This window comes from Sinocyclocheilus grahami, unplaced genomic scaffold, assembly GCF_001515645.1.
Source record: "Sinocyclocheilus grahami isolate Dianchi unplaced genomic scaffold, SAMN03320097.WGS_v1.1 scaffold454.1, whole genome shotgun sequence".
Lineage (NCBI taxonomy): Eukaryota > Metazoa > Chordata > Actinopteri > Cypriniformes > Cyprinidae > Sinocyclocheilus > Sinocyclocheilus grahami.
In genome coordinates, this window is record NW_015505633.1 from 97,445 (window position 1) to 124,406 (window position 26,962).

Below are 26,962 nucleotides of genomic sequence, written 5' to 3' on the forward strand. Positions count from 1 at the left end.
GGGGTTTGTTGGGTTTTTGGGGGGGGGGGGGTGTAGTTGTTTTGGGTTGAGAGGGCAGCAGTCCGAATCCACTGTTGTGGTATTTCAGTCAGGTTCACGAGCATTTGTCCCATCTGCAGAGTGTGCACTATTGAAATGCTGTGGATGAACAGGAAGGGTTTTCCTAATGCTATTGACTCCCTGTCAGCAGATATGGAGCATTCACTGTATGCAGGGCACCTAGAGTCTGTTTTGTTTAGTTCTATCCAAAGAAGTATATTATGTATACGTTAAATAAAAAAAAATCCAGTTTTTATACATCTGTTGAATTAATAATTCCTCAAAAATTAAGGATTGTCATCATTTAGTTGCCCTTGCGTTGTTCGGGACTTTTTTTCTTCTTCTGTGGAGCACAAATGGAGAAGTTCAGCAGAATATCCAGGCTGCTCTTTTGCATATGAAAGTGAATGGGGAGAAAGCCCGTTTACTTTCAGTACATTCAGTTATGGCACATAAAGACATCACACAAGTGCAAGTGCAACTCATTTGCTGCATATTTTATACATAAGTAGGAAGCTTTCCTGTTTATTTTAAGTGGGCATAATTAACAAATATACACAATAGTAGTGTTTAGGGATGCCTATAACTTGTGGTCATGCACAGTTGATAACTCAATCACTAATGAGACATAATTATTCATTCTGTACTCAGTCAGGGTTAACAGTGTGAGTACCTGCATATGGAAAAAGCAGTGACCAGAAGCCAAAGTTGCTCCAGGTATATTTTTAGCCTATGCTCTAGTACTCAGTCACTAATGACTGTTTCATATGAGCAGTGCTGTGTATGGCCAAATGACATCAAACTTCTAATGGGTGGACATTTTTTTTCACTTTTTCATTTCATGTACGTATTCATTTAGTTTGTCATTTCATTTTTAGACTTATTCAGTATTGATTCATGGTGGTACCCAGAAGAGCTGCACACAAGATCTGTTTGAGCATATGGCTCCTGTTAAATCACCTCATAAGACTGGCACCGTGGAATGCTATCCTATTGAAGGATGTATTCAAGCATGTACTGATATGTAGCCTGTACCCCCTCTCACAAAAAGGCACCCTGGTCTGCCATCATCAGTGAATGAAACAGAAATATGGTGTGTAAGACTCCTGACCTCGTTTGCTGAGGAAACTCTCTCTCTGCTGTTGAATGTTGAATTTTCTGAAAAGTCTATGCAGGGTGTGTCAGTTTGCCATAATACTAATTGGTAATAATAATATTATGGATATCAATGTACTATGTAAACATGGGAGGTAATTCATTGCATTTCTTGGAGGGTCAGATATGTACTTGTTTGTGAGTTGAAGTTCAAGTACAGTTTGTTATTCCATCGTTATTCAGTTCTTTGTCCTTTTTTCCCCATTCTGGCTCATCTGTTATTCAGGATATTCCCTTCAGTAAAGCTGTGGAGTTGTTTCGGCCCAGTAATTGGCCTGAATGGCGATGAAGGCCATGTGCCTCTTTACTGTCAGAAGTGGCCCAGATTTGGAGGGCTTCTTTGCGTTCTGCTAATCACTGCTTTGAATGTTGTTTTGAATGTCCATTACAGTTTCTTTTTTTTTTTTAAATCAGAGACGTAGTATAAATGCAAATGATTGCAACTGGGACCCTATTTTCTGCGTCTTGCCCTTTGGTGTAGATTTGTGAATTTTTCATGTTTAATATAGTTAACACATAGGCGTACACTAAGATGACATTCTGGTTACACTTCCATTTAATATTAGTTAACTAAAGTAGTTAACATGAACTAGCAATGAAAAATATTTCTAAAGCATTTATTAATCTTGGTTAATGTTCATTCCAACATTTACTAATACAGTATTAAAATCAAAAGTTGTGTCTGTTAATATTATTCAATGGACCTGAGCTAATATGAACTAAAATGAACAGTTTGATTAATAGATACTGTAACAAGTGTATTGCTCATTGTTAGTAATGTTAGTTAATACATATTGTGAAGTGTTATCGAAATTCTTAACTATTATGCCTGCAGGTTTATGACCTCATAAGAATTGACAGATTTATATAATTGAAAGTATATATTATGTGCATTGCTAAATGAATCATTTGTCACCGCACATGACCATTTAAAATGAACTAGAAATGGCTGAATAAATTTAAGTCATTCATTTTAGTGTTCCAGCTGTAAATAGATATCCCCGTGCACATGCTATGCAATGCTATGATTACTTCCCTGTGTCATAATTGTATAATACTTACTTGTTCTTTTTTTAACTTACTATTAAGTACCATTCTTTAAACAACGCCTGCTTGTGGCAGACATACTGGTTTGGAACAAAGCAGACAGCTCCACGTGGTATATCAGAGGGGGCAGGTGTGTGCATAAATTCATGCTGGATGGTTGCACCCAGTGCCTTCACATTAATGATATGCTTCTCCTGGGGGATACCGGTTCAGAGGGTGTGGATGCATGAGAGCTGGGTGTGGATGGACGGAACAATGGCTGCTCAGACTAGGACACGTCTGGCCTTGCTCCCCTCTGTTTGAGCTTTTTGGTTGCAGCCAGACCCCAGCTACCACAGCTCATCTGCGTCTGCACAGGAGATCTCGAGAAGAGGGTAGAGCCCTATGGCTGGCTTTTCACACCATCATGCTATTGTCTAGCATGTAGTGCATTAGTTTGCAACAAAGCAAGGGATTGCTGGCAGATTGCATCTGATGCCAGACGCAGCAGAGTTGTAGCAACAATAACAGTTGAAAACATCCTCAGTAGGCCTATTCATCAGGGTCTTAATTTCTTTATATCCTAATTTATTGTTTTTTGCTCCTGTCAGATCACATCCCAGAGGACCTGCGAGACCCGTTCTACACAGACCAGTATGACCAGGAGCACATTAAGCCCCCGGTGATCCAGTTACTGCTGTCCTGTGAGCTGTACTGTCGCGTGTGTGGCCTCATTCTCAAAGGAGACCAGGTGGCCTCTCTGCAGTCCCACCAGTCAGTCATCCAGGCCTTGTCTCGCAAAGGCATCTATGTCATAGAGGGTGATGACACGCCTGTCAGCGACTCAGATCTGACCTGCCAGCCAATTAAAATGGTGCGTCAATGTTGCATTCAAAACGTATTATGTAATTTTGTATCTTTGGATATGTTTGGAACACTACTCATACTATTTTTGCATATGTGTATTAGGGTTGTTCAAAAAATCAAATGCGATTTTCATGCGCATCTCGTCAGTAGTTAATCTCCAGCACGTGCTTTCAGATGGAGCAGCATTTACTACACAGAGCCGTAATTCACTGACAAGCTACACAAAAATCGGCAATGAATTGCCTGCAATTTTGAACGCGATTTTGTGTAGCTTGTCAGTGAACTACGGCTCTGTGTAGTAAATGCTGCTCCATCTGAAAGCACGTGCTGGAGATTAACTACTGACGAGATGCGCATGAAAATCGCATTCGATTTTTTTTTTTGCCCAGCCCTAATGTGTATATATGGGGTTATATTTTTTAATATGTGATTTACATGTATTAATGAATATAATATACGTTTATATACAAACATGTTACCATTCAAAAGTTTGGCATCCCTTCGAAATCCCTTATATGGACAAAGGCATCATATTATAGCTGTAACTGAGTAAACAGAACATATAAACATTTTGAATGATAAAACGAATACAATAAACACTCGACTGCGACAATATAGTTTATCGGTGTTATTCAAGCCATCTCTGGTATTTTCATAATTAAGTATATTTACAATCCATTGCTAATAGATGTATTCTTTTTAAAGTAGCCTAAAGGAAGCATTTGACTGGTGTTGTGGAGTAAAAAGGTTATAATGTTCTCTTTTGTTGGACAACCGGTTTAGAAATGTGAATACAAGGGAAGTTTAGCTTTAGGAATTTTAATTTAAGCATGTTAAGCTTAGTTAACGGAAGGCTACCTGCTGCCATCATAGCAAGTGTAACTACTGCATTCACGCGCTCCTCGGATGCTCTCATTTCCCGAGTTGTGCTTTTAAGTCGGAATGTGAAAACATGGACATTCGTTACTAGAAAGATTTGTATTATTAGAGCTTTCTGACTTGAGTTCACTTGAATTTTCTCAGTCGGGAAATAATTTTTCACGATGATGCTTCTTACATCCATCTTGGAGGACCAGAGGACAAATATTTCAATCGATCGATCGCTCGGGCATGGCACCGAAATCTGAGTTCTGATTCGGTTCTAGTACATACTGGTTACATAGGTACCGGTGCCATATTGGTACTGGGTTTCGGTACCCAACCCTATATATTGCTGCAGCACCTCTTTTCACCCTCTGCCTGAAACACTTTGTTCCTGTCACTTTAAAGCCCACCTTTCTGAAAAAGCCCAGTCTGCGCTGATTGATCAGCTTGTCCAGTCTGTTTTGACCAGCCGGCTGCTTGGAGAGTGTGTTGGAAATGTAACACCCCTTACCATAATTGGGTTTCAGCTCCCAAGGCTTCATGAACATCTGTAAACAGTATTATATCTATGATAACTATGGCATCAGTTTTGGAGGTTGATACAGTGTGTTACCTCACAGAAAAAAAAAAACTGTTGGGCTTCCTTGACATAACAAAGTCACTTACTTAACTGTACTTTGTGGGCAGGCCAAAGGAGCCTGTAGTTGGGCATTATGCATATGTATAAGGTGTTGATGTAGCTAAGTCACTGGAAAAAGTTGCTTTTCAATAAAGTCATTTTGTAAGACACTTTATTTTAAATCAATTTGAATGATACTGGATTTAAAAAACACAAGCCAATAAAATAACCACAGTTTTATTGAAAGTAACACAAAAGTGTACAGAACATATATTAATATTAAATATCAATATTATATTTTTATTCAATTCATTGCAACATAATCAAGCTCAATAGCGTCACGAGAGGGTAGTGTCATTTTACCAGCATTGCCATGTTACAGCACAGTAGCGCTATTGCAGACAGAAAACAAGTATTCTACATAGAAATTTTCTGTCAGCGCTTTATTTGAGCGGACTTTGCTTTTCCGGTGAGCATGAGCGATGGAACGCACATTCATAGAGCGGGATATTTAGTGGAGCGTCACACCGCGCAGGGACAGCAGCTAAAGGGAGAGTTAAACCTGCGTGCCGAACACTGCTGGGTGGTGCGGCACAGCATATTTTTTGTAATCTTTTTTTTTGGACATTTTTCCCTTTCAGCCGAAAATTGCCAGAAAATTTGGTGCATCCCTAATTAGCTTTGCCATCACGTAAACTACATTTTATATATCTTGAAATAGAAAATAGTTATTTTAAATTGTAATAATATTTCACAATAATACTGTTTTTACTGTATTTTTGTTCAAATAAAAAAAATAAAATAAACGCTTGGTGCGTGTAAAAGATGTCCTTTAAAAACCTTTTAAAAATCTCACTGACCCAAAACTTTTGATGTTTGAAATAGTTTTTGTGCACTACCATGGGTCAGAAGATCCCTACACCCATATCTCTGATATTCTGCTGCCAAGATATGGCAGGGGTTCGTATCCATAAACGGTCAAAAGAGCCCATCTCTAATAGGGATGCTCCGATACCTAGGGTTCGGTATTGGCTGATACCGATACCAGTGAAGCATATGTTTGTAAAATGGTACAGCTTTTTAAATATCTGAAAGTACACTCTTAATATCAGTCAGTCAAGCAGTCAAGCATTATAATATGATAATCAAGTATTATTTAATAATAGAAGTTTAGTAATTAGAATTAAAACTTGGTAACCATGAACTTAGGACTGGTGCTATTGATCAGCTTGTCCAGTCTGTTTTGACCAGCCGGCTGCTTGGAGAGTGTGTTGGAAATGTAACACCCCTTACCATAATTGGGTTTCAGCTCCCAAGGCTTCATGAACATCTGTAAACAGTATTATATCTATGATAACTATGGCATCAGTTTTGGAGGTTGATACAGTGTGTTACCTCACAGAAAAAAAAAAAAACTGTTGGGCTTCCTTGACATGACATAAAGTCACTTACTTAACTGTACTTTGTGGGCAGGCCAAAGGAGCCTGTAGTTGGGCATTATGCATATGTATAAGGTGTTGATGTAGCTAAGTCACTGGAAAAAGTTGCTTTTCAATAATTATTTATTATTTTATTAAATAATAAAGTCATTTTGTAAGACACTTTATTTTAAATCAATTTGAATGATACTGGATTTAAAAAACACAAGCCAATAAAATAACCACAGTTTTATTGAAAGTAACACAAAAGTGTACAGAACATATATTAATATTAAATATCAATATTATATTTTTATTCAATTCATTGCAACATAATCAAGCTCAATAGCGTCACGAGAGGGTAGTGTCATTTTACCAGCATTGCCATGTTACAGCACAGTAGCGCTATTGCAGACAGAAAACAAGTATTCTACATAGAAATTTTCTGTCAGCGCTTTATTTGAGCGGACTTTGCTTTTCCGGTGAGCATGAGCGATGGAACGCACATTCATAGAGCGGGATATTTAGTGGAGCGTCACACCGCGCAGGGACAGCAGCTAAAGGGAGAGTTAAACCTGCGTGCCGAACACTGCTGGGTGGTGCGGCACAGCATATTTTTTGTAATCTTTTTTTTTGGACATTTTTCCCTTTCAGCCGAAAATTGCCAGAAAATTTGGTGCATCCCTAATTAGCTTTGCCATCACGTAAACTACATTTTATATATCTTGAAATAGAAAATAGTTATTTTAAATTGTAATAATATTTCACAATAATACTGTTTTTACTGTATTTTTGTTCAAATAAAAAAAATAAAATAAACGCTTGGTGCGTGTAAAAGATGTCCTTTAAAAACCTTTTAAAAATCTCACTGACCCAAAACTTTTGATGTTTGAAATAGTTTTTGTGCACTACCATGGGTCAGAAGATCCCTACACCCATATCTCTGATATTCTGCTGCCAAGATATGGCAGGGGTTCGTATCCATAAACGGTCAAAAGAGCCCATCTCTAATAGGGATGCTCCGATACCTAGGGTTCGGTATTGGCTGATACCGATACCAGTGAAGCATATGTTTGTAAAATGGTACAGCTTTTTAAATATCTGAAAGTACACTCTTAATATCAGTCAGTCAAGCAGTCAAGCATTATAATATGATAATCAAGTATTATTTAATAATAGAAGTTTAGTAATTAGAATTAAAACTTGGTAACCATGAACTTAGGACTGGTGCTGGTGCTTTTTTTGGTCATTCAGTGTTCCTGTAAAAAGAAAAAGAACAATAATACTGATAAGATATTATTATTATTATACGAATTCTACTAATAATAACAATATAAATACGCACTAAGGATTAATGAGCTACTGGATTCATGAATATTAGTCATTATTAATCAAACTCTTTGCTATTCTGTACTGTTGTCTTACCTTAAGCCAGTAAAGAAAGTTGCAGAGGCCAGTCGTGAAGGTTGCAGGGGTTATAGGTCTAGGTGAAGGTGATAATGGATTTAGAGACCACCCTATAATGAATGACAGGTGATAGGTTCATAGACCAGTCAAGAGCAAGTAAGCACCATTGTCTTTTAAAGGTCTTCTGACTTAGCCTGTCCCAAATTCACTCCTGTAAGCCATCCACAAATAAAACAGTTGATTTAGCCAGGCCCTCCGAGTTTGATTCAACTACACAAGGAAACTTTGCAGGGACCTCAAAAGATCACACTTTTTTCTCTCTGAGTAGCAAAATTAGATAGCAGTTCAAGTTTTATCGACTTTTCCATTGACTCTACGACGCGAAGGGCAATAAAATCATGTAGTGTCGACTGAAGCAAGAGCGAAACAGCAGCTCAGTGGGATGTCAAGATGAGAAGCGAGAGATGCAATATCAGGCACTGTTTCGTTACCCACAAATCCTCAAGACATAGAACGTTATAAACACATAGAAACGCACATATTTGCATGATAACCCTTGATTACATGCTGTCACAATGTGAACTGTTATTTTTACAGGAAAATACATCAAAGTATATCGTTTACATGTAGCGCATCAATTCTGCATGTTATATAAGACTCTTGCTCGCTCTCGCTCTTTGCGCGTGTGAGAGAAAGTGACGGCAAGTCGTGCGCCTTCACACTAGAGTTTACGTTACGCCAAATACACAAACACAGGTGCGCTGCGCATCCATTCAGATGAACTGAAAAATATCACAGATCGCTTGACGGAGAGTGAAAATCTGAAGCGCTCAGTCAGAGTGTTCTGTGAGTGAAAATATATCTGAGCTAATCATATACTCAGCCTCCAACTCACACACTGGCGATTAAAATCTGAGAATTTATTAGCCATCGGTTAATATTGGACATAATTGAGTGAAGATTTAGTCGCATATGCGAGGGCTACAGGATTCATGAATATTAATCAGGTTGTGTTCGTTTGCTCGAACTGATTCGCTGAAATCAAAACGGGGACGATAATAATAGAGGGTTGACAGTCTATAAGCACGAAGCACTTAATGTGCGCACATTTTAAGCGCTTCGTGTTAAAAAGTGCAAAGCACAAAGGGAAGAGAAATTGATGCGTAGTGTATTATATCTGTGCAACAGTTATTGAGCCTTTCTTTTAACAGTTTTAAATTTCACTTACTGTGTGCGTTAAAAACTATTTTATAGTCTTTTCTACGCCCGTGTTTTGTTCTCACAGACACCCGGTAGCAAGTAACAAAACAACATTAAACTCCGGCAAGAAGATAGTGTATTTTTTTAGGGTGTTTTAAGTGGCTGCTAGGGTGTTCTAGGAGGTTTGAAGGTAGTTGCTTACAGCCCCAGTTCTAAAGGCATTATTGGATACAAAAACTAGTAATAGCAAGCAACCCTCTCCTCGATAAGCTACATGATTTGAGGCATCATTCGCGTGCATAGCACAAGCACCAGCATTTTATCTGGAGGAAGAAATTATAAAAGTGATGGTTGTCTTGGCAAGCACTAATTACAGCCCAAACTCAGACAAAGAAAAAAGCAAGTGTGAAATGGAATCTGTGGTTTGCAGAGCTCTTCCTGTTGCAGATATCTACTGCACTGACAGGAGAAAGCTGCTATTGTTGGCATATCCAGTGTGTTTAGCTAAAGTAGCATAGAGCGGAGTGGATTTCATTGATGCACAGCCGTGTTATTTCAGCCAGTGATGTGCTTTCTCCATTGAATGGCAATCACTGATGGTGGTGAATCAGCATTGTACACTCACTCGTGCTGTTATCACTTCAAATGCAAATCTTTGTGGTCGAGCCCACACCCTGTACAGAGCTTAGTACGGTCTGATCCACACAAACCTGTTAGACTGAACAGAATGGCTTTGTGAGGTGTGTAGGTACAGCTTAATGACTTTAAAAGGTAGAGGTGTCGTTTGTTTGCTTTGACCAGTCTAAAGACATCTGCGCTTCATGCATGCATTAAGTTTTTCGGAGTGGAGTACTAAGGAAAGTCAAAACGGGTTTACTCCTTTATGACATGAAGTGCTATTTTTAATATAGGCTAGTTTAATTTATTGTGTGCCATGTGAAGGATTTGTCTATACTGTACTATGAAAATAAATGTTTAGCATCCTATTTAGTTGCCCCCTGGCGTAGATGCTACTGTGTTTATTTGGACTTTAGGGGCCGTACTATTTGAAAGTCTCATGGCAGCCTCTTTATTACCTGCTACATCTCATGACGTGAATGTTTCATGCCATTTTGACTGACCACTAAATTTGGTTGACCATTAAATCCTGTTGTGTAACTGCACACAAGCAAAGTTTGGAATGGAATTCTACTTGCTTCATTGTACACAAATTCATAAGTTTGGAGTCTTTTTTGGGGGGGAAAGAAATTAATACTTTTATTCATCAGGGATACATTAAATAAGTCAAAAGTGACAGTAAAGACTGATCAAAAAATCTTAGTTTTGTATTTTTGTATTTTTGTTTCCTCAAAAATACTAAGCAGCACAACTGTTTTCAACTTTTATAATAACATGTTTCTTGAACTCCAAATCAGCGTATTAGAATGATGCTTGAAGGATCATGTGACACTGAAGACTGGAGTAATGGCCGCTGATGATCTGACAAGAGTGTTACTATGAGGTGGATCACATCTAACGTGTATAGACACGGTGAGTTTGTCTTTACTATCTAGTTATGGTGAAGATGGATATACATTTCAGTTTCAGCAGGCAACTATTTTTACAGCTACATTATTGTTCCAGCCACAATTAATCACAATGTATATACAATTACAAATGATTATATATAAATCGTCAGTTTGTTGTTTTACACACATGCACACAGACATTATTTCATACACGACATAGTCGTGAGATGCAAGAAACATAGACATATGGCAAGAAATCTGTAGACGGAGGTTCACTGCATAAACGCAATAATAATTTTCCAAAAACAATCACCACAGTACAATGAGGTGACATTATTGTACTCACCCTTCAACCATTGGACATTAAAAGGAAATAAAAAAATGTAAAAGCATTAACAAGACTATGAATAACCTTTAAAGCTTGAATCTGTCGGCAGCAATATTACGGACATGTTAAACATAACTGTAGTAATAGATGTCTGTATTATGTTACATATGTAGCAATAGGATTTGGGTGGAAAAATGAGAGATTCCCAGTACATTCCATCCGGAGAGCAGACTGCAGATGCACTGTTTGTTGTCTTTTTTCATATAGTTACAACAGAATAAAGGAAAATCGAAGTAATCAGGAGGAAAAGAATGCAGCAGACTGAAAAGAGCTCTTGCCATAGATGTTATACCAGGTCACATTAACTTATCAAGTGTCACATTATTCTCTTGAAGTCTGAAAATAGAACTTAAAGAATAGATAAGGATTATTTGTAGCGCAACCTTGTGATTTAAATTGTTTCAGTCTCTTTGAGTGGAACATCCCCAAACCAGAAATGCCTCCCATAATTTAAAATGCAGTAGACTCGTTAGGAACAAGGTGGGTAATCCACAAATTGGCAAATGTAGTAGGTCATGTTTATTTAATGCAGGCTGCATACTGCGTACCGTACACATACTGCAGAAATGGTAGAAATGTGATAGTGTGCTTTTCTGCTTTAGTCCTATGTTTATCTGAGTCCAAAGCTCTTCCCGTTCCAGTCTTTTGGTTTATGCTTGTCAGACGTCTTGCATGCATATCTGAGAAAAACACTCTGTGGAAGTTTGCTGACACTATTGCCTTGAGTCAGGGATCAGTCTGCTGAGATTGTGCTGATGTGTACTGTGAGCCCGTATGAACAAGTCACTGGTCGACTGGTGTTAGGATTGCAATGGTAACTGGGTGGGCTTTGTATAACAGTTCATAGTCTCAGACTAGGACTCAATGTTGAAATGCTTGGTGTACTTTGTAATAAATTTAAATCATGAGGTAGTGTTCAGAATTGTAGCCAGCATGAGGAAAGGTAAATAAAGGGTTTTTCATTTCATGACAAATGTAAAATATTATGTTACTTACTTCATCTTGACTGTGCTTTGTTTTGTCAGATTTACTGAGCTCATTGCTGTGTTATTAAGAGCAGTATGACCTTCTTTGGGCTAAATGGGATGGGATTATTCCCACAGAGTTGTGTGCACATTTTTACCTTTCTTAGTGAGGAAAAGCAGCTCCTTGAAACATTAGGACTATCTGAGTATAAGGACGTTTCTTTTAAGTTTTTTTTTTGTCAGTGCCTTGTTAAAAAAGATAGTATTTTTATAGTTTTTTATATAGTTATTATTAGGGCTGGGGGGAAAATATATATATTTCTCTCGATTTTAATAGATTGTAATTTTATGAACCATATTGATTCTTAAATCCCAAGAATCAATTAGTCTAGCCTGTTTTAGTTAATGAATGGAACATTGTAGTGTGCCTCCCATCCAATAAATCGCAATAAGCTTTTTGCTTGTGCAAAGTCTCAGATTTCAAATTCTGTCCATTTTATTACAATATTCAAACAATAAAAAGCTGTTTTTGCGCTGTTTGGGGTGGGTGATATAGCCTATCACAATATTTCAAGAATATTTGCGATAACGATATTTATGACGATATAGAAAAAAAATAAAACATGGAACAATGTTTTATTGGTGATTGCAGCTGGCAGGCAGCAGCATTTTTTAAAGTGACGTGACATGTGGCCAAGTATGGTGACCCATACTCGGAATTAGTGCTCTGCATTTACCCATCCAAAGTGCACACACACAGCAGTGAACACACACAAACCGTGAACACACACCCGGAGCATTTATTAGTGCAATCAAAATGGAGGGCATTTTCCATCCTTTTCCAATGAGCTACTGTCATCAATGACAGACTACCTAATTTGAAGTGTAAATCTATTGTCATAAGGTGGCAACAGCAGCTGTGTGTTCGACTTCAAGCACACCGATCAGTGTACAGGGCCGTAGCTGGGGTTTGGGGGGCTCCGGTGCAGGTTGTACCAGTGGGCCCTGTTTGAAATGGTGTAAATGGCACAAATATACAAATTAAACAATGTTGAATTTTTTTCAAGTTTGTAGGTGTCCAGGTACAAAATCTGAATAATCAAATGTAAATAGCATTGCATAGTCTTCACTGTTTAAATTAAATATGGATTAATTCTTGTTAAAACTACAAGGTAATTCAGTAAAGAGCAGTGAGTGATTTTCTCCTATTTAATTTCTTGGATTAACATTAAGGACACTGACAGCAGCTAGTAAATTATGCACAGTCACGTTAAGAGATAATACATCCAATATAATGATACACATTCCATTTCTTTCTCAACAAGATAATATTTCTCAACTGCACTTTCACTTAAGACATAACCGACCATTTTTTCAAGGATACTTGCAAAGACAGGTATTGTGACAAATACATCCAAAATTGTCACGTTTCAAGAGCAAGAAGAGACAAAACTCAATTTGGTGTTTAAGGGCTGTAGAAGCGGCTCTCTGCATGCACACTGTACGCACAGAACAGCGTGCGGGTTCTGAATTAAGCTTTACATGTCTTTTTGTGCTTGTATGTTTAAACTGGCGAGGTGTTATTGTTCGTTCAGGCATGGGAGGAAGCGAAAAAGAGTTTGGCTTGGTGTTTGCGCGGCTCTCCGTGTGCGCACTGAACTCGGCGCGCTAACTCTGAGTTTTTTTCCGCGTCTTGTGTTTGAATACTTTAAATCGTTTTGAATGTATAAATTGGCAAGGCTTAAAACACGTGCAATTGATAAGCTTTTGTGTTAAAACACAGGCCGTCTTTTTATGCTGGCCTCGGGCAGTCGGTTGAAATCGCCAGGGTCCCCCCTCTCTCCGCGCCGCGCCGCTTCGCTAAAGATATGAGCCTCGCCTATTTTTTGACTGTAAGAGTGTGCGCTCGAATGTGCTCTAGAACCGCTCTCGCAATACTTTGATGTCATACACCGATCAGTCTGCGCAGCACTGCTTCAAGTTGAACACACCTATTGGGTTTGTGGTGGTGTTGTTGTTCGCGCTGGGGAACGGATATCTGCCATACGTCATCGCATCGCTATATCATTGATATCGCGATATGACACTTTTTTTATCATGTAAAAATGTATATCGGTATTATCGTGGACCGTATGATATGGCACACCCCTAAGTGACAGATCACTGTAGAGCCTCAGTTCAAGAGAAGTGGCAGCTCGAAGCGCACGTGAACTGATCATTTCCTTTGCTTTAAATACCAGTTACAGTCCGAAATAAACATGAATGAACATCCAAAGGTTGTACTGTGCAACTTCCTGAAATCCATTTCCTGTCTCATGTAATCACTCAATCAGTGTTTCAACCACGGAAAGATGTCAATGTAACAGCTTGTAAATACGTCACGTAACCTCACATTTACAGATGACCATAAACTCGCTAGTCAGCTAGAAAAATGAATTCTAGAGAGGAGCATTTTGGTAAATATATGCACCATAACATATTCATTATAATTTTTTACTGTTTTAATATTTAATTTGTTAAAATAAATCCATCACATTTTTATGACCGCCACCATTTAAATGTTAATATTTTACCATTTAAGTATTTATATTTCAGAAAACGAATTGAGAGTAGAAATTGCTATGTAACTGTAAAATTAGTATAATAACTTTATTATTATAAAAACTTCATTTGTATACAATGTTTGTTATACAAATCGGGTAATTTTAACCTTCAATATTATAGTACTGTACAGGGCTACGAAAAAACTGGTCTGTGCGATGAATACATTTACCACTGTAGCACGCGTGCGATACAGTTTTGCATGTTCATAACACAGCCGCTTAATAGTGTGAAGTGATTTCGTTGTGCTTGTTTGTATGTGTGAGATTGATTATACTTGGTAGTTAGGGGTGTGCGATATGACGATTTCTGAATGTCTCCACGATCTGCTTTTGAAGAAATATCGTTGTATCGTGCTACAGCGCACATTCTATCAGCTGCAGTTCTGGCGCCTCCCTCTGTCTCAATATAATGTACAACGCCACATGCATTCACATCAGTGTTAGCTCAGCGGTAGTTACTCTCACGGGACACTGCACTTATGCGCAATCACAAAACTACATTATTTCCAGCTGCGTTAAAGCAATACCGGTTAAACATTTAATTCACATGCTGTTCTGCATGCACTTTTTCTGAGTGCATACTAAAGAAGCACGCTCGCACTGAGAGCCTGTCAAAAAGCGCCTGATTATTGGACTAAGTTGTCTTTCACGTCTGATTGATTTAGCATCTAATACTGTCAAAAACACACAAGGTTTACATATAAACACAGTTGGTTGAGTGACAACTTGAGTAAATGATGGTATAAAAATGAAACACTATTGAAAGTCAGATGAACTATTATTTTAATGTTAGTAAAACAACAAAACACAGAAAAAAATCACTCACTGCTCTTGACTGATGAACTTATCATCAGTCAGTTGCTTTTAAAAAAGTATAATTGATGTGTATATAGTGTTTTATTTTAATATTTGTTCATTCAATTTCTTGAATGCTACTGCTAAATGCTGTACCTGAAAAATAAAGCACTATTTGTTTTATTTGTATATTATGTGTATTTGTAATGTATATCTTTGTTCTTATTTTGTAATAACAAAGATAAAATAATTTTTGATTTTAATAATAATAATAAAAGATTTTTTATCTTTGCTCACTTTCCCTAAATGTCTGCCATTGTTTTTTATTTTATATTTTGTTAAGGTGTAAGAGGTGTTATGTTTCTGCACTCTTCCATTTTTAGCAAATTACGAAAACTTTGTCTAAAAAATTTTTTTGTGATGGTTTGTATTTTTTGTGCTCTGTATGGAACATCAGTGCCTGTTTAAGTGATGAACTCCATTACTTGTGTTTGTTTTCAGACATCATAACAGACGTTTTATACTTGTGCTACAACTTTTTGGCCTGTGCTACAAAACTTTCAACTTCTGTAGCACCAGTGCTATGTGAAAAAAAAGTTAACGTACAGCCCTGCTGTAGTACCAACTGACTCCAGTTTATTTTACTGGTTTATTATTAGTAGAGCATTGGTTTTTTTATGTGAAAGTTTGCTATGTACTGTACCTGATATATATCCAAAATAATCGATATAGGATCAAATTGTAATCGAATGTGTGAATCTAAATCGGATTGAGTCGTGAAATTTTTCAAAACCAATCCCTCGATATTATTACTGCTAATAATAATGTTTCATTTATTTGTAGTATTTATTAAAAAAGTAAAATAAAATAACATATGCTGCTTGTGGTGATATAATGTTTAGTGTCACAGTACTACATTTTCATAAAATTTATTTGTGAAAGTTGTTTTTTAAAATGTAAAAAATTTTTGTCCATTATGGTGCATTTAATAGTGTAGTGTGACATTTCTTTCTCTGTTGTGTGGCACAGAGTTCCCACATCCCCATGATTGATGCTTTGATGATGGCCTACACCGTGGAGATGATCAGCATTGAGAAGGTTGTGACCTGCGTGAAGCGTTTCTCCACATTCAGTGCCTCCAAGGAGCTCCCCTTTGACCTTGAGGATGCTATGGTCTTCTGGATCAACAAGGTGTGTGTCTTTTGAACAGTACACTTGTGAAGTTTATGTTTGAATGAACATTGTGTGTTACATGATGTACTAATAGCTTACTTGGATTTGTCTAGTTCTGTAGGGGACTTTCAGTGCTTGGCCAGAGCATGTCTATTCATGCTGGCATGGAGACTTCTGCCAGCACTTTCAAAAGAAAACCGTATAAACCACAGAAGTTCATTATGAATTCTTTATATGTGTCATAATCCCTTCTTTGTGTTGCAGGTGAACCTGAAAATGAGGGAGATCACAGAGAAGGAACACAAATCAAAGCAGCATCTGCTGGAATCTCCAAGTCATCAGAAGGTACCAGACATCCCAGCACAAGAGTTTCACACATGCATTGTAAAACTCTGATTCTTGGGTGCTGTTTAGACCTGGTTTTTCACTGTCTCCTGTAAATGGGGTTGTATCTGTCTAGAAAACATCATTCAAACTGCACTGGAGGAAAAAAGTTATATTTGGGCATTTACAGAAAACTTTGTAATAATAATAATAAATTATTTTTGTTTTATTTATTTTTTATACCTATGTTGATATATAATTGCAAAATTTGGGCCAAATTGTACAGCCCTGCAATCAAGCACAGCAAACCTGGATTTTGTTTTCTCAATCACATTTGTAATCGCAGTCACAAATTTTATCCACCAAAAAAAACACAATTCGATATTTTTACCCTCGCAAAATTGTGCAGTCCTTGTCTTTGATTTTTAAGTGTTCACCAAGACAAAGAATTGGCCGACCACTTGATTGGATGACATGCAACAGTTGTTAATACCAGGTGTAAACAAGATCATAAACGGGTGTGAACTGAAATGGCAAGACTCGCATCTGAAAAGATGGCACTAATGTAACAACAGCCTTATGGAAATGATCTAATATCTTCCGTGGCATCACTCCTTCTGTTTCTCCTCTAACCTCATAGCAGGGTCACATCTGTCTGCTCTTTTCTCCCCTGACCTTACAATCCTCTCTGCTCCTCTTTCCGTCTCTTTCCCTTTAACCTCCTCCCTCGCTACTGGGATAGTCTCCCTCAAAATGGTATTGGAAACTAGTACCTGTAAGTTGGCTGTGAGTGCTTCCTCTCCACTGCACGAGTAGTGTGTGTCAATCCCAACATACGCCATCACCACTCAGGCCACGCTTTTATCTAATCAGTGCACACTGGGAGACGCTTCTGGCCAGTGGCTCACGCTGTAATCGCACAAAATGATCTGCCTTTCACAATTTTAGCACATGCAGTTATGAGCTAACACATGCCGCTGTGCGTACTTGTGTGTGTGAGCGTCTGTGTGTGTGTTTGAGTCTCTTAACTTCAGCTTTCATCTTCTAATTTCTTGCAGTTATTTCCATCTTCATTAATCTCTTCCTTGTCTCTCTGACATGTGGTCCTTCAGGCTGATCTTATGTTTGTACTGGCCCATTGCATGCTGGAGCCTGTTTCACAAATGGCACAGAGATCCTCTGTCTCTATTCTGCTGCTTCTTTACCTTTAGATCTGCTTTCTAACTTTCACTGTCTGTCTGAAACCTAGACTTGGTGACTGTTAGGACTGCACAATTGATTGAGTATATTCACAAGATTATGATTGTGGCTGCCATAGTCAATGTGTAGAGGGCTTTTGTGTAGTGGTCGACTGGTGTATATATAGGCCAATATTTGGCTTTTTTTTTTTTAATTATTGTCATTGCCAGATACCTTTTTTCCCCCCTGGCTGATAAAGAGTTGAAAACGGGACTTTTATTTTGGCAGGGCCTAAGCGCAGATGCATAGGAGCACCCATTCTCTGTCTACATTAGTGTGCTGCCATTGCTTTGTCTAGTCATACAAACTGAAGTGCTATAATACTTTTTTCATACATATACCTCTGAGCATGATTCAATCTGTGGGGAAATAAAATAGCATATAACCCAGCTATGTTAATGTTTACAATGTTTCCCTTTATTTGCTCAGTATTTCTGAATTTAATAAAATAAACTTACACTGTACTTATGTTTGTTGTTGTTTTTTTTGCTAAAAAATAACAATTTTATTATATATGTATAGCATACTTTTAACCATGCAGCAAATGTCATTTCAATTTCATTGCAGAAATTGTTATGCATCTGTTATTTACTATCTTTAAATGAGATCTACATTGGCTTTATATTGGCCATTGGCTACTCTGCTTTAAGATATCAACATTGGCCATCAATAAATCTGTATCAGTCAACCACTACTTTTGCGAATTGTATGTTCTTTAGGTTCCTGTTTTTCTTTTTTGTTTGTTTATGCAGGTTTATTATGCTAATCACTGTTCTTCTGTGTTTTTGCTGAAAGGAGCAGTTCACCCAAACATAAAAATGTTATCTTTTACTCCCCATGATTTTGTTCTGAACTCATATAATTAAAATTTTTCTATGGAACACAAGGAGTAGCTGTGAAGAATATTCAAGCTGCTCTTGACTGCACAACAAAAGTGAATGAGAACTTTTTAGAGCTACAGTGGAGCAGATTATTTTAGCAACTAACAATTTTGTTTTCGTGCATAAGTTGTATTGACTTGTGCTATTTTTTTGCCTGGACCACTCCGGCCCCTATTCTCTTTCATTATTTAAAAAATGAGCAGCTTGGACATTCTGCTAAACATCTCTTTTTGTCTTCCTTGGAACAATATGAGGATTAGTAAATAAGGCCAATTTAGTTTACTGGGTGAACTATTCCTTTTAGGTGTCTTATAGTCTAATTTGCCTATGTTACATCCCTTTCTAGTTTATTTAGTTCAGCAAATATTCTTACAAATACAAAGCCTCAATGATAAAATATATTTCTCTTGCAAAACTGTCTCTTGCTTACACAATGCCAGTGCCATATACCAAAGGTCACTTTGTTAAATACAGCCTGTTGTTGTAGATGGTTTTGACAGTTTGGCTTCCTCTCATGTCACCTGCAGGTACGGTATCGGCGGGATCATGCCTCAGGTAGACAGCTGCCCTACTTCCCCCTGCTGGAGGACCTGATCAGGGATGTGTGTGACTGTGCTGCACTGCTGACTGTGGTCCATTACTACTGCCCAGACCTGATGAAGCTTGATGGTAGAGTGAAATAACACTAGGGATACTATACTAGTTAGCTAGTCTAAAGAAAGCCATGTGTGTAATCTCTTCACCGCTTGTAGCACCAAACCTAATCAGGTTTCCCAAACTCCTACTGCCTCCTTCACCCCACCCCAGAGTTACATCATTGCTTCAGACGGTTGTTGCTATGTCAGGCAGCTCAAACAAACAAGACGCCACAGTGCTTACATTCTTTGGAAATCATACGAATGGTTTGCTTGCAATTGTTTGCTGCACATTTAGCTGGGAAAGGAAAAAGTATTTTCACACTTCCCCTTTAAGCTGGAAGCTTTACTTCATTTTAATCCTGTTAAGCCTACAATAATCATAAAAATCACATTTGTTTGAAATGGAAAATTTTATTTAACCTTTAGACAAAAATGTATTTTAAAAATCTGAAGAAAAGTGTTTTTTTGTTTTTTTATATATTTAGAATCATAAATAATAATATTATATTTGATGCATCAGGCAGTTATGGCTCACATAGTATGATGTAGGAGAATATATAGTTCATACTTGAGGAAGGGAAAAAAACATTTAGAGGCTCAAACTGAGCAAAAATAATGCATTTTGGTGCAGTATCTCCCAATAATATTTATTTGTAAGATGATATATAATTGCTTAGTTTAACGATCAAAGTTCTGTCGTTGTCATCTTTAAATATTACTAACACTGTAAAAGTTAAACTTTATAAAAGTGTTTACTTTATAAAAATATGTAAAAATTTCAGAGTTCCACAACATTGATCATGTTGTTAATTTAGAAGTCTTAGAAATGTGCATGTCATATATATAATACATTAGGTATGGTTCATTTCTAGAGTTTTGTTGGTTTGCTTTCTTATACTTTTAAGTGATTGTAGTTTTATTCCCTTGGTGCTTCACTGCACATTGCCTTTTGAGCCAAGTAAATATTCTGTGAAATGTTCTTTTCTGATATTTCAACTCCCAAGCAAATATTGACCTCATTTGGATTCAGCCCTTGATTTAGCGTTCATGAATGTCAGAGGCTGTATGCCTCAAGATAGCTTATTTGCTAATTTTGTGTTTTCTGTTATCTGCAGATATCTGCTTGAAAGAGGTGACCTCAATAGCAGACAGCCTTTATAATATCCAGCTGCTGAAAGAGTTCACCAATGAGTACCTTAACAAAAGCTTTTATTTGACACTAGAGGACATGTTGTACGCACCTCCTGTTCTCAAGGTAAGTTATGCAGTCATGTATAATGTGTCTTGTCATTAACAGGATGTTTCATTTCCGCATGGGTCTGTTCTTGATTCTCTCACTGTTCATTTTCTTCTGCAGCACAATGTCATGGTATTTATAGCAGAGCTCTTCTGGTGGTTTGAGATCGTCAAGCCTGAATTTGTCCAGCCGAGAGATGTTCAGGAATTTAAAGATGGTGAAGAAGTTTTTTTTTTTGGCAGTAAATTTGTCGTACGGTTGCGTGAAGGGGCTTAAATTAGTTAATTTGGCATTTTAAAGTTTTATTGGCTTTAAAATACAAAATTTAACCAAAATCCTCATATTTTACCTGTTGTTCTACTAATTTGAGTTAATAATTCAAATTTGTATTATAGCAAGAGCAATGACTCAGCCCAAGAGTGCCAGGCCTACTGTGCCCATCTCCAACGCCACCAAACGGAGCTTCCTGGTGTCTCCTGGTGGGGCTGATCCAGCACTTCCTGTTCAGAACAGCCCGGATGTTTGTAACAGGTACTTCCTGCATCCTGAAGAATCTGAGCCTCTGTAAGTGCTTCATGGTTTTGTCTTTTCCATGTGTTGCTTTGGGTGTAAATGTCAGTTATCCTTTGTCAATGTGAAAATATGCTTTGGACAATCTCCTTAGATTTAATGTCTAAAAATTAATATTCCCTCTAATTTGTATTCTTGCTAAGCCAAACCTATTTTCTTCTGGGCAAACCGTTGGGCCACCAGTGTAGAAAAACCATGTACCGACCCATTCATTTCTCAAATTTTTCACTGACTTTTTAAAACATTTTTTTATGCATAATTCAATTGAGAAAACATTCAATGCAGAGGAGTTAATGATAGTTATTTAATTTTTTAGGCACCTAGAGACATTATTTTTCTATAAAAAATTTATAACAATTTTTAACATGATGACAAAGGTGTATCTGTAGCTGCTTCCTTTTTATTAAAACTGCTACTACATATGCAGATCACATCACATTTTGCACTGGTTTTGGTAGTTTCATGGTAGACATCACATTCCTAGTCATGATGTCAGCAATACATGGACAAAAATAATGTGGAAAATTTTGTTTTGCAATTCACAAGTGCACAGCCATGCCCAAATGCACATTAGAGGGAACTTTGCTTGCGTGATTATGATTCACACCTTACTCATATTGTCTCATCATGTCTTTGCTTTGTCATGTTGTGCCTGTGTCTTTCTGACATGCTGAGACGGAACTGCACTGCCCTGCCTTACTTAAAAGAACTTTAACTTTACTTATTTGACACTGGCATTAAAAAATAGTTACTTGGACATAAAAGGCATTTTAATGTTATGCTAGTGCTTTTAATACAGCTCTGAAACTATAGTATTCAGACTAGTTTTTGATTAAGTTATTCTTTTTAAGGTCATAAGCAGAGCAGTGCTGCTTGTCTATATTTGTCCAGCCACATGGAAAATGCATAGTGTCAGTTCCGATTAGATTTTGGCTGGTTAGGCCTGGATACCATTCGTCCTAATTTTTTGTGCTGGTGGTTTGCCAACTGTGCCCTCTGCTTGCTGTTTCAGTAATAAGGGGAGTTCCAGCTTCAGCCCCTCCCACCCACTACTTCCACTGAGACAAAGACAGAAGAAGACTCAGCCAGGAGAGGAAAGCACGGGTATGGCATTAAGCTTCTAATGCCATTCACATGAAAATATTACTTTTCTTGCTCACATGGAAGGGATACCCAGAAATGTCGACTCTAAGAAATAGAAATGTTTTTTTAGCACCTTTGGTTATTTATTTATTATTATTTTTATTGTAATCTTAAACTTTCACAAAAAATGTGAAGTTAACAAAACATCAGCAAAGTTTGTATAGAATCTGTAACAGAATAAAATCCTAATAATTGGGATTCGTGGTATAGAACAAACCCCTAACCAGAATGTTTAAGGATGAAAAATTTTTGGCTTACAGATAAAGATTGTTTTATCCCCATAACAATATTTTTGCACTGTAACTTTGACAGTTAAGGCACTTCTGCATTATGGTAATTTGAATGAATGCATCAATTGTGAAGTATATTTAAAATTATTTTTTATTAGGCCCTACACTATCAAGTAAGCATGTTCCTTTTTACAGTTGAGTTAGAATGTGACATGAGTATAATAGAGTCTGGTAATCAAATTTTTGTGCTTTTCTTACCAGCCTGTCAAAATCGTTCTAATTCTTTTACGCAAGAAGGTCACTCCAGAGGATCAGTGGCTTGGTCAGATAAACGGCAGAGGTACCAACACTGTTAATAAATATGAGTATTTAACATATCTTTTAAGATTTTACATAAAACCTATATTTTGTTTGGTCATGATTCTCTTACTATTATTGTAATCAGGCCACTGTCTCAGCTGAATCGGTATGTTCTCCACTCTGCTACGGACAGTGATGCAGATTTGGCCTCAGGCGACTGTGTTAGTCTGACTTGCTCCATCAGTGAGGACAGCCTGGCCTCCACTGTAACACCGAAGCACCAGAGCCATCCGGGTCAGGGCAACGTTAGGCGGGTCAATGGCCACGGTCTGCTGGGCAACGTTACCATGGATGAGGAGGATGAGCTTGTAACTATTGTCAGGCCAGATTCATCCAAGAATGAGACCACCCTGTTAAACTCTGAGGATGCAGAGCGACAGAGTGCTACCCCTGGTGCTAAAACAGGCATTTGGGGAAGACAGGAGGAAGCATCCTCAGATTCTCGAACAGCCGGTTTCTTCCTGGAACCTCTGATGCCTGCAGTTCTCAGGCCAGCCAAAGAGAAGTCAATATACCTAAATAAGGAAGAAGAGTCAGGAGAGGGAAGGCTGCGAGAATCAGCACGGAGAGTAGCAGGAGCAGAAGGTGCTGTTTCATCTTCCAGACGGAGACCTCCATCCACTCTTAACCGGGCCTTTACCCCCAACACTAGCTCTGAGTTTCAGACCACTATTGAGCCTAAATCCAGTGAATTTGTGCCTCCAGCCCCTGGTCAGACACAAGCTTTCAGACCATTGGCAACAAGTAGTGTTGAGCCATCTTCTGCTGAGTGGTCACCTGGGTTTTACCTTCATTCATCGGTGCCTGAGGACAAGAGGCCTGTCCAAGCATGGGACATCCATCCAGGGTCTGATGTAGCGACTGTGGAGACCATTGAGGAACAGGATGCAGAACTCACCAAAGAGCTCCATCCAGACAAGAAACAGTTCTATGAGGAGGACGAAGAGTCAGCAAAGTTGCAGGAAGACATGAATGTAAAGGAACATAAGGATAAGGATAGTGGGAGCAGGTGCTCAAGCCCTGGTCAGTCCCAGGTCAGCAGTGTAGCTAGCAGCAGTGTGCGCATGACCAGTTTTGCTGAACGAAAGATGCAGAAGTTTGGTAGCAATCAAGATATCCGCTCCAGCACAAGCAGCTCACAGCGGACCACACCAGATGGCTCGGAGAGTTGCCCCCTTCCTCTAACCTCCTGGAGGATGAAAAGAGACCAGAGTCCCACACCACAGAACAAGGACAGTGCCAACATGCTGGCCTCCGAACTTGTTCAACTCCACATGCAACTTGAAGAAAAGCGACGTGCAATTGAATCCCAAAAGAAGAAGATGGAGGTCTTGACAGCAAGACAAAGGCTTAAGCTTGGGAAAGCAGCCTTCCTGCACATAGTAAAGAAAGGGAAGAGTGATACTCTCCCTCAGCCTACAAAGTCCGAGTACTACTTGAAAGATTGCCAAAAACTCAATCAAGAAAAAGAGAAATCGTCGAAAGACGACACCTGTGTTGGTGCTCTGAGAGATGGGCCGAAAGAGGCCGAAGAGCCGGAGAAGGCATCTCTCAAGTGGGCAGGTGGGGGGACTGTGTCCCCTAGTGCCTTAGATATGGACGAGGAGATGGATCTTAATGAATGCAACCACTCCATTGAATTGTTGAACGAGGCTATCGGAAACATTCAGCAGCAGATGATGCAACTTTCGCTCCAGCAGGAAATGCTCATGAAGCAAAATCTTCAGTCTCCAACAGGTGCTGCTCCACCACCTAGCAGTGACCAAAGTAATGCATCTGAACCCAGGGTCAGAGCTTCGATACATTTTGTTGAACCAAGTGGGAGCCCTGAGGTACGAAAATCACCCAAACTAAGTTCAGTACGGTCTCGTTCCAAACCTTCAGAGCTGTTGCTAGTTAAGGAGCACGGCAAAGGGCATAAGAGCTCCACTCCTACACCTACTGACAGCCCCTCTGTCAAGTCCATTCAAGGGGGCAGGACCCCCAAACCAGAGCTGGAGTACTTTGTGCAGAACTCCACAAGATCAGACTCATTCAACAAAGGGAACTCTAAAAGCACTACATTCCACCTTAATGATGAAGCTAACTTGAGGATGGTCTCAAGGGAACCAAGTTCTGTGGCCCTTGGTGTCACTTTCGAAGAATCTATGTCCACTACCTTACAGGATGCTGAGGCTACATTTGATGATGAGCCAGCAATGGATAATGTCTCCTCAGAGGATATTTCTAGAGGAAAAGTCAATCTTATTGAGGTAGACTTGTCTGATTTGGCTGCCTATCCAGATGAAGAAAACGCCAATGTATTGGATGTGACCACTGATGGGAGTGATGGGGAAAAGAAGTCTGGCATGGGCTTCTTTTTCAAGGTAAATTAAAAAAAAAAAAACTGGCAAAGTATTAATTAAACTATGACTCGTAAGCTTTCCCACTCACTTTGTGGCCAAGAAACCCCACTAAGTAACACCCTACAGGGCTGTACGTTAACTTTTTTTTCACATAGCACTGGTGCTACAGAGGTAGAAAGTTTTGTAGCACAGGCCAAAAAGTTGTAGCACAAGTATAAAACGTCTGTTATGATGTCTGAAAACAAACACAATTAATGGAGTTCATCACTTAAACAGGCACTGATGTTCCATACAGAGCACAAAAAATACAAACCATCACAAAAATTGTTTTTAGACAGTTTTCTTAATTTGCTAAAAATGGAAGCGTGCAGACACATAACACCTCTTACACCTTAACAAAATATAAAATAAAAAACAATGGCAGACATTTAGGGAAAGTGAGCAAAGATAAAAATCTGTCATTATCTTTATTAGAAAATAAGAACAAAGATATACATTACAAATACACATAATATACAAATAAAACAAAGTGCTTTATTTTTCAGGTACAGTATTTAGCAGTAACATTCAAGAAATTGAATGAACACATTAAAATAAAACACTATATACACTAGCCTATATATCATCAATTATACTGACTGATGATAAGTTCATCAGTCAAGAGCAGTGAGTGATTTATTTTTCTTTGTTTTGTTGTTTTATTAACATTAAAAGAATAGTTCACCAAAAAATGAAAATTCTGTCATCGGTCTTTCAATTCTGTCATAGTGTTTCATTTTTATACCATCATTTACTCAAGTTGTTTTAAACCTGAATTAGTTTATTTCGTCTGTTGAACATAAAAGTTATTTTTGAAGAATGTGGGTAACCAAGCAGTTGCTGGTCCACAGTAACTTCCATGGTATTTTTTTGCTGCTGTAAAAGTCAGTGTGGACCAGCTACTGTTTGGGTACTCACATTCTTCAAAATATCTTCATTTCTGTTCAGCACAAGAAAGAAATTAATATAGGTTTGGGACAAAATGTGGCTGAGTAAATGACAGAAATAAAATTTCTTGGGTGAACTATCCCTTTAATGACAGGTGGCAGCATGTTTAGTAGCTACTGTCCCTTTAAGAGCTTCACGTGTTTCTCTCTTTAACTGTTTACTTTCATTTTAGACATAACCAACTGTGTTTATATGCAAACCTTGTGTGTTTTTGACAGAATTAGACGCAAAATCAATCAGACGCGAAAGACAACTTAGTCCAATAATCAGGCGCTTTTTGAGTACGCGCACGTGAATTAAATGTTTAACCGGTATTGCTTTAACGCAGATGGAAATAATGTAGTTTTGTGATTGCGCATAAGTGCAGTGTCCCGTGAGAGTAACTACCGCTGAGCTAACACTGATGTGAATGCATGTGGCGTTGTACATTATATTGAGACGGAGGGAGGCGCCAGAACTGCAGCTGATAGAATGTGAGCCGTAGCACGATACAACGATATTTCTTCAAAAGTAGATCGTGGAGACTTTAATCGTCCATGATCAAAAATCGTCATCGCACACCCCTAACTACCAAGTATAATCAATCTCACACACACAAACAAGCACAACGAACTCACTTCACACTATTAAGCGGCTGTGTTATGAACATGCAAAACTGTATCGCACGCGTGCTACAGTGGTAAATTTATTCATCGCACAGACCAGTTTTTTCGTAGCACGTGCGACATATATGTGCTACAAACAACCACTCAGACACAAGTTTCACTAGTTTTACTTTTCCTACTGATTTTGTTGTTTTATGTCTGCAGGACGAGCAAAAAGCAGAGGATGAATTGGCCAAAAAGCGAGCAGCGTTTCTGCTAAAACAACAGAGGAAGGCAGAGGAGGCTCAGCTCCGCAAGCAACAGCTGGAGGCTGAAAGTGAGATGAAAAGAGATGAAGCCAGGTATTGACTACCTTTTGAAGTGTCATCTTCCATGA

The 26,962-nt window shown here is 38.3% G+C and overlaps 1 protein-coding gene across 6 annotated transcripts in view; it reads left to right on the forward strand.

Annotated features, from left to right (window-relative positions):
* camsap1b (calmodulin regulated spectrin-associated protein 1b) overlaps window positions 1-26,962 on the forward strand; it is a 33,140-nt gene that overhangs the window by 2,366 nt on the left and 3,812 nt on the right. For 5 of the 6 annotated variants that reach the window (XM_016234550.1, XM_016234552.1, XM_016234547.1 and 2 more), the window contains exons 3-13: window positions 2,832-3,094; window positions 15,884-16,045; window positions 16,292-16,372; window positions 18,999-19,140; window positions 20,225-20,364; window positions 20,467-20,563; window positions 20,742-20,910; window positions 21,929-22,020; window positions 22,551-22,629; window positions 22,735-25,015; window positions 26,791-26,927. In XM_016234550.1, the coding sequence (XP_016090036.1) occupies window positions 2,832-3,094; window positions 15,884-16,045; window positions 16,292-16,372; window positions 18,999-19,140; window positions 20,225-20,364; window positions 20,467-20,563; window positions 20,742-20,910; window positions 21,929-22,020; window positions 22,551-22,629; window positions 22,735-25,015; window positions 26,791-26,927 (3,643 nt within the window). The remainder of the gene's footprint in view (window positions 1-2,831; window positions 3,095-15,883; window positions 16,046-16,291; window positions 16,373-18,998; window positions 19,141-20,224; window positions 20,365-20,466; window positions 20,564-20,741; window positions 20,911-21,928; window positions 22,021-22,550; window positions 22,630-22,734; window positions 25,016-26,790; window positions 26,928-26,962) is intronic. The other variant, XM_016234549.1, reaches the window with a different exon arrangement.